Source organism: Thalia democratica, unplaced genomic scaffold, assembly GCF_965202585.1.
Source record: "Thalia democratica unplaced genomic scaffold, ktThaDemo2.hap1.1 HAP1_SCAFFOLD_859, whole genome shotgun sequence".
Lineage (NCBI taxonomy): Eukaryota > Metazoa > Chordata > Thaliacea > Salpida > Salpidae > Thalia > Thalia democratica.
Window position 1 is genome coordinate 21,327 of NW_028139812.1, and position 9,219 is coordinate 30,545.

Genomic DNA, 9,219 nt, shown 5'->3' on the forward strand with positions numbered 1-9,219 from the left:
GTTTTACGCTTATTATATACAAACCTAAACAAAATTTAACATGGTTTTAATTTATTTTTTTATATTTTATGTATTTTGTTTAAATTTAATGCTCTTAAATGCAGTTTTTTAGTTTAAATAAGTTCTTATAGAACATTTTACTTAGTTTTAAAAGTTACTAAGGGCTAAAAAGAAGAGCGAATTCTTAATTGAAAATTGAATTATATTGTGAAAATTTAAAACGACGCGAATACTTAAAACGTGTTTTTATATAAAAACTATGTACTTTTATAATATTTTTTATACACAGCTTATATATACTTAACAAATTTTATTGGTTTCTCATTCATTATTACTTTAGTTTTATCTTTAATTTTACTTTTACAACTTAATTTAAAAAGTATAATTTTTTACCTAAAATATTCTATTTACGACTGTTTTATTGAAAGTTTTTAAATTGTACTTATATTATTTCTTTAGTTTAATGTAAATAAATTTATTTATTGGATAACAGCAAAAAAAATACTTTTGAAATAAGTAAGTATTTGTTTTTAAAGTGGTATGTTGAAGAAATTAAAACTATCGTTTCATATTCAAACTAAAACTAAATAAGTTTTATAGTTATAGTACATAACAATTTAAGTTAAAAACAGTTATTTATAATAGTTTACGTTATTACAAATATAAATTATAAAGTTAAACTAAATACAAATTATGATTCAAGAAATTAACTTAAAAGCTGGCCATTAAAGTTAAATAAAGTAATTAATTCAGCACTTTAATAATTGTTTAAGTATTAACTTTAATCTAACGTGTTCTATTTTGCTAAAGTTCTTAAATTTATTAATAATTTGAAACATACAGCTATTGTATATACTTGTAGAAAAATATATTTCTGAGATTATTCTCTCTTATATATTTATCAAATTTCAACATTTTAAAAACTACCAGCATCTAAGATTTTTTAATAAAAAGTTACTAACTGTTTAAAAGTCTGTATTTCTATTTATATAAAACACTTACGTTTAAAAAAACACCGAATGTAAGTAAAATAGTATTTTTTGATAGTCATTGCTACAAGTATCTATACATGTATTGATGCTATTAATGTATATTGCAGTGAAAAAGTAGCGAGAGAGATTAGAATTATTTTTCTCTTTTGGTATCTTCTAAACAAGTTCTCGTTTTTATCTCAGTCGAGTCTACGTTTTAAAGTAGTGCTTCAAAGTTGATTAGTTTCGACTGGAGAATTCCGTTATAGATATTAAATATAGTTATTTTGAAAAAGCTGTTAAATCTAAAGTAATACACTACAAGTTAAATGATTTTTTTAAGGAATAGCTTTGGTAATAGTAAAGTTTAATATCTAAATAAAATTAAAATTAATCAAAGTTAAACTAATTTTTTTACGTAGTAATAATTCGACTCGAGTAAAATTAGTTTTTATTTTAAGGCTGTAACTATAAAGAGTTAAAAGTTAACTCATAATTGATATCTTAATTTAATAATTAGCAAAAGTTTAAATGATTCTTTTTTTTTATCTTTAAAATTCAGCTAAATAATTAATATATTTAAGAAATACCTTTATTTGTTTATGATTAATTTATACGACCATGTTTTAAACTAAGCTTGTTTATATTTTGAAAAGTTAGAGGTACTATATGCTTTAAATAGTTAATAACGAACTTTCTCTTATTTTTAAATGATCAAAAATTAAAAATTTGTAGTTTTTATGTCTTTTTTATTGATTAACTAATCTGTTCAAAAACATAAACGATGAATATAAAACGGAACTACTATCGAGATTGTTAAGTACCAGATTTGAATTTATTAGAAACAACTTTTTATTTAATATTTAGGTTAAATATTCAACTAAAGTTAATTTAAGTAGTTACTGCAAAGCTGCAAAAACTAAACGACATAAACACTGTTAAAATTACCTAGACTGAATTCTAACGTTCTTATAAATGGTTTCAATGCATTTTATTTTTTATTAAGTTAAATTTTTTTGACCAAAAGTATAAAATTGTACTACAATTAATATCTTTATTAACTTCCTTAAACTTTTTGATATCATGATGATCTTTTATTATTTACCTTTATTTTTAATATGAGTACTTATAAAAAGCGTACAAAATGTTGTTAAAAATCTTATCAATAGCAATTTAAGGAATAGTTTTTATGAAAGTTAGTATGAAAATATTTATGGTAAAAGTTTATAACAATTTAATAATCAAATGAGCCCTTTTTTTAAATTTAATCTTGAATGAGTTTTAGAAAGTTATATGAATTTTATCAAAGCTTAAAATAAAACCGTGTTTTAATTCATGAATATATCTTGCATTGGTACTTACTTGGAAACTGTTTTTAAAGTCTGATTTCAGCACTTTTTTACGCAAGTAAAACCAATATAAATTAAATTTATAAGTCAGTAGTTTTAAATACCTATGTGTGTTTGCTTAAGCATGTAAAGTAAACAATAAAGTAATAGTCAGGCTGTATAACTGGAATAGTAAGCTGCTAATATTTAAAGATTTAGTTGTGAATTGCATCTGAATAAGTTTATAGTTGTCATAGTTGTATTATTAGCTGATACGTTAATATAACAATAAGTTTTTATTAAATATATTTTCGTTTAACTTATAAAAACCTAATAAAAAGTATTTTATAATATCATAACAATAATTTAAATTTAGTGTTTACTAAACATTAGTGCATTTTTAGATAGTCAAGTTTGTTTATTAATTTAAGATATAAAGTAAAATAAATAAAAAAAATTAACAATTATATGGCTAAAAATATGTTGACAAAGTTTTAAATAAATAGTTAAGATATGCAAACTACTTATTAAAGTTCATGTGCTTAAAAACAGTAAAATTCAAAATGCAAAGTTAATAGCAACAAAAACAATTGTTTTTTTTTTACACTTTTTATTCAAGTACTTTAGAAATAAGCTTAACTCAATTTAGATCAAATTAATAGTTTGTTTTTATAACTACTTCTTAAAAAATGTTTATTTTATAAAAAACTACAAGAAGTAAGTTTCTAAAACTTTAAAAATGAATTTATTAAAAATAATTAAGTTTAAAAAAAGTAATAGGTAGCTTTTTTAAAACTCTTTTCTGTGCTATTTATTTTTTATAAAAGATTTAAAAGAATCAAAGTTATCATCTAGATCGCTTTATTTAATTTTTTGCCTAGCTAATTGTTTTACTGAAACTGATAAATGATCCATAACGACCTTTAAAATCAAATTTCAAACTATATATTTTCAAAACGATATAACAGCAAAATAAAGATAAAATTAAAGTACCTAGAGTCTATAAGATTTCAGAAAAAAGGTAAATGAAAAGAATCTTGTTACTACACCCTTGGTTGTTATAAACCATGACTTTCTTTAAAGTTGTATTTTTTTATAAAATAAACGTTTTTTAAGAAGAAGTAATAAAAACAAGTTATTAATTTGATCTGAATTAAGTCAAGCTTTGTTTTTGTTTAAACGCTGCTTTCTGATTAAAAAATCAAATATATTGTAACTTTACGTTAGTTTGTTTAATTTCTTTACACGGTGATCAAGGTTTGTTTTTATTTCATTTTTTTTTATTAAACTTAATTTTATGATAGTCCAATGATATATAAACTTTAAATTTCATCATTAAATCATTTAAATACTTCTTTCATGTAAAATTTTAAAAACAATTTTTGAAATAGCGTTGAAGTTTAGCAAGGTAAAGAAATTGAAAGATTTTTTTTTATACTTTAAAAAACTTTTTTTTTAATTTGCTGATTGAGTTGTTTTAATTTGACTTCTGGTAACTAAAACTTTGTAGATTGAATTGTTGAACATAAATAAATTATTACTCTTAACTTAAATCATATATTTTAATTAATATTTTCTATTTATGTTTGAATGTGTAAAATATGTAAATACGCATATATACATGTAAATATGAAAAACAAGTAGTTGTAAACAATTTATACAGTTAAATCATATTACTGTTTACAATTTCTTGTTTTACACATTGAAATCCCGCTTTTTTGTTGCCTAATTTTAATTAAGAAGTTTAAAAAATGTTGTTACATGTCTGTTGAAAGACAGTTAGTTTTTTTCTGTTCGTCTTCAAAGATCAAAAAACAGTTAAACTTGATCTTAGTTTTGTAACTTAAAAAGTTTACAGTTGAATAACACGTGATGAGCTCAAACTCACTCGCTTGACCTTCAGAAAACGTTTATCGTTGCAGATGGGAGAGGCAGTTCTGATGTTTTTCTAAAAAAATAATTACTTTTTAGTTGAACTAAGTTCATCTTATTTTATATAACTTATCAAACTTTTGGATTAAGCTTAGTTTACTTTTAGCATTATATTATGTATAAATTTATAAAAATCTTTTAGATGTATTTTTTGTCTTTATAAATATATATCGCTTATGTGTACTACAATATTTTTAGTGTAAATTAAATTATTTTTAGTATAAACTTAAGATTTAAATAACAACAACTTGTTAATTAATATTTTTAGTTTTAATATTTCCTTTAATTTTATTATGTGATTGACAAAAAAATAACACTTGTTAATAGCAAACAAATTATTTTAAACATCTTAATTTGATTGCTTTCAAAAGAAAACATTTCTCCTTGAGAATCAATGTTTATTAATAACTTTCAAAGTTGCTCTAGTTAACTATTACAATAAATAAAATGTATTTCTTACTCTTGCGCAATTGAATTTTGTCAGAAATTAGTATAAACATAATTATGTAGACCGAACTTAGTGTTTTATTCTAATAAATTTATTTCCAGTTTTTTAGAGATAGACCTGACAAAAATTAGCTTCAACAAACAACTGTACACATTTTGAAACATCTTCAAAGTCATGGATCAAATATCAGTCCGCAAAATTCGTGAAAGCGACTGCGATGAGGTAGTTGAAATGATCAAGATGCTCGCCCGAGTTGAAAACATGGAATCCCAAGTCAAGATAACCGCCGAAACTCTCAGAAGGGACGGGGGATTTACCAAGGGTTCGCAACCTTACTACCACGCGTTCGTCGCCCACGACAACGAGAAAAAGCACGTGGTCGGCTACGCTATTTTCGTCTACCACTTCAGCATGGTGCACGGGAAGAGCATCCACCTGGAAGATTTTTTTGTGAAGGAGACGTACAGAAACAAGGGTGTTGGCTCTAAAATGCTACAAGAAGTTGGAAAATTTGGTGAACTGAACGAGTGCAATGGACTTTACTTGCACTGCTTGGAGTGGAACACGGGGCCGATGGAGATGTACAAGAGAAGGGGAGCCGTGAATATAACGGAGAGCGAGGGTTGGCACATACTTCGGTTCAACACGAAAGAATTTGAAGACCTGATTTCGTCTTAACTTGACACTTTTTGACAGCTGTTATTAAACAAAGTGTACTGATAGTTAAAAGTTTATATAATTTTTAGCGTTTAAGGAGTTTAACTGATGCTTATGCTTAAGCTACATTGTTTTTATAAAAGTTTAAAAAACTCAAAAAAAAACAGACTAAGCTATTATTTTTACGCTTGCTTTATTTTTGTTTTTACTTTATATAAGTATATTAAATGTAAACAAACTTATTTTCGACATTATATTTAAATATTTTTGTTTAAAATAACTTTTTAACTAAGACAAAAAAAATAAGGTTTTGATTTATAGTCAAAATTTGCTAGTTTTAAGTGTCGTACAAAGTAAACGAAAACAGTAAAAATATCCTTTATTGGTAAAAATAAATTAAATTTAAATTTCAAACTGTCCATATCTACTTTTTTTTTTAAACTAAAAATATATTTAGCCATTCACATAATTAATTTTTTTTTTTCCAATTTTACATTTATTAAAACAGCATACTACTTTTAGATCTTATTCAAAAAGTTAGAAAAATAATACTTGTTTTTAATATCAACTTCAAAATATTTTTGAGGTTTTACAAGCTGATCAACTCGTCTTTTTTAAAGTTTGATAAGAGGCTAAAAGCTTAAGTAGTCTCAACAGACTGAAGGTTCTAAGTGTATTTTAATTCTAACATTTTTGTGTTTAGCTTTAGAAGTTGACATTAGTTATTAAAAACAAAATGATACAAGCATGAACTTTTGTTTTATAAAAAGTTTACAACATGTTAAAATTTGTTCAAAGTTAATAAGAAAATATTCTTCAAAAACTACAAACAGTAATTTATTACTGATAAATGTATGTATACTCAGAAGTTTAAAATGTCAAAAGCTTAAGTTAACCTTTGCAAAGCTCCCTATAAATTACTTACTTAACACTGTTTTTCAACTTTATTAAAGCAGATTTGTTAAATAAAAAACAACTATATAGTAGAACTTAAGTTTTGGCTAGTTAAAAGGTTTTATAGCTTTTTTAAACACTAAAAATTTTATGGTTTCTTAACATTACTTAACTTTAGTTGTTAGGTTAAGAAAAATGTTACAGAAGTTAACATTAAAAATTTATCCATAGACTAGTTTAGTATTTTTAAATACACAATAAATAAAGTTCTAGACTCTCGTTTACAAGAAAATAGTGCATTATTGAGCCTTATTGGTTGTTTTTTACCTAAATAGCCAAGAATTAGGATCCAAAAGCCAGCTTATTAATGTTTTTGGAAAAACTTAAACTTTATTCTTAAGCTTTTATAATATCGTGAAAATACAATACAACGCTTACGATGAGTAGCTTGTTTAGAAAATTGCGAACAAAAAAGATAAATAACTTTTGGAACGAGGTTTTTTTTCTCAGATGAATATTTTACTGCCTTTGACAAACAGTTTATGTGGTAATAAAGATCAAAAATATGAAAAAAATTAATTTAGAGCAACCATGAAAATTTTTTGAATATTTGCAGTGTTTATATTTTAGATAGTTTTTTGCACAATAATAGTTAGCCACCATTTTATGTACAATAAAAAACAAATTAAATATTAAAAGCTAAGAAGCTTTATAAGCTATAAAAGTAGAAACTAGTGGATATTATACTTTCAAAATTGAGTATTTTTTTTTACAATATTAGTAATTTAGGGAAATTTAAGTTTAAATAAATCGTGTACTTTAATAATTTCTGTTATAAATATACTCTAGCTATTTTTTTTATAGATATTTCATTAATATTCATTAGTAACTACAGTTTTAAACGTTTTTACAGGTTGTATACGTAAAACATTGTTCAGATTAAACAAAACTTTAAATATTTACTTGTCAGAAAAAAAAAATTATCATAACACTTATAAGAACTGTAAACACTATAAGGTGTGAGATTTATGATGAGCGAGTTTTTGGCTGCTTTACAAATGCCTAGTATGTTGCACTTTTTTCTGAACTAAATTTTGTCAGTAATTCAGTGCTTTATTATTTATACTTGAAGAATGATTTATAATGTATTTTGTAGACAATGAAAAATGTTTAACACACTCGGACGAAGTTTAAGATAAATCTAGAAAAATATAAAAAAATGTGTAAAAAATCACAGTCAAGAAAATAATAAGCATCAAATATTTAAAATAACCGTTAATATTGTTACTGAAGCTGATATTTTTAGAATTACAAATTTAAATACATCACCATTGTACTCGGTAATAAATTTTTTCAAACTCTTTTAAGTTAAAATAATAGATAAAACTTTAAATTAATGATAATATACTTTTCAGTTATTTATAAATACAATTTTAAGCTGTTATTAATATCACTGTGTAAACAATTCAAAAGTTTATGTCTTCTAAAACTTATAACAATTGTTTTCATTTTAAAAATTATACCATCAAACTAAACTGTTAGACAAGTTTGTTTGGTCGCCAAGAATGTGCTGAAGTTTGACTACACAGTCAATTAATTACTATTTAAAACTTATTATTAATCCAGTCACATGGATCATAGCTAAATGTTAATATTATGATTTATTATATACACTTCTTATAAACTTCAACATAAAAAAAACTCCATTAAAAGCTTAGAGCAAACATTATGGTGAGCCGAGAGAATTTATAAAAGTACACTGTTTACTAACAAAAAACTTTAAAAAATTTCAAAAAAATGTTTGATACAGTAGATAATAATAAATGATGCAATACAGCAGTTTCTTTATAAACATTCCGTACTTAGTATGTGACAAAAATTTTTCATTTACACCTGTTTTTAGATAAAAACCTTACGTAGAATTCTAAGCTAAAATATTTTAAAATTTTTCAAAGCGTTTCAGTTACAAATTTTGTTCAAGATCTCAAATAATAACAAAACGTTTTATTGGTTTTAACATTAAAAGCTTTCAAAGCTACATTAAAGACCCGTTGTTTATCCTAGAATCAGGAATTCAACTTTTTTAGCGAAAATAAAGTCTTGATCACTGGGAATTAACCTGAGTTTAGTAACTAAAGGTAAATAAAAAGTTAACTAACTATGAATTTCGCTTAATATTGTTGTATGATAGAATATTTATATGACTAATCATGACATAAATTTCAAGAGAAAAATGATTGATTACCACATAACTTAAATAAAATTTAATCTCAGATTTATAAATGAATTCCAATCTAGATTGAACCGTTGGAAATCTTATCTATGAGTGAGAAGTATCGTAGAACTTAATTCTTTTAAACATAGGGTTTATTCTTTATTTTATATGCTATTAAAAAATTTCATTAAAATCTAAACATAATTATTACAAACTTTAAAAAAATATATAAATACTTTTATACATTTAAAACTTTGGCGTAAAGTAAATATATAATTATTACACTAAAAAATATATAAGGAAAGACTATTAATGCTTAAAAGTTTTTTAAAACTTCAAAATCATATGAAAACGAATCAAAATAATTTTATTTCTTTCTTATGTTTTCTGGTTATACTTTTTTTTTTGCATTTTTTAAATGACTAGAAAGAGGCACAGTTAAATAAAAATATTAAAAAAAAAATACTGCATTGTTTCAATAAAAAAGAGTTGGAATGTAAAGCAACACTAATCAAAGTGGAAAAAATATTTAATGTTTTAAGTTATTAAGTGTATGTAAAAATAATAAACGCAAAACAACAAGCTAAAATAAGTAAAAGCATGAAATTTCAATTGTAAGTATATAATTAAAATTGCACGAATATATAAACAGCAGTACTTGACATGAAAGCTTAAACTAAAATTAATCCTACTTTTGTTTAAACGCAGTGTCATGATTTTAAACTCTTATTAATTTCATTAAGTTAAAAAACTGCAAAAAAAAAGTCTTCATCT

The 9,219-nt window shown here is 23.5% G+C and overlaps 1 protein-coding gene across 1 annotated transcript; it reads left to right on the forward strand.

Annotated features, from left to right (window-relative positions):
• Positions 1-4,853: 4,853 nt before the first annotated feature.
• On the forward strand, positions 4,854-5,390 carry LOC145847250 (thialysine N-epsilon-acetyltransferase-like). The gene has a single exon (XM_082953543.1). It carries the CDS (start codon positions 4,854-4,856, stop codon positions 5,355-5,357), a length of 504 nt encoding a protein of 167 aa, XP_082809669.1. The 3' UTR covers positions 5,358-5,390.
• Positions 5,391-9,219: the final 3,829 nt, after the last annotated feature.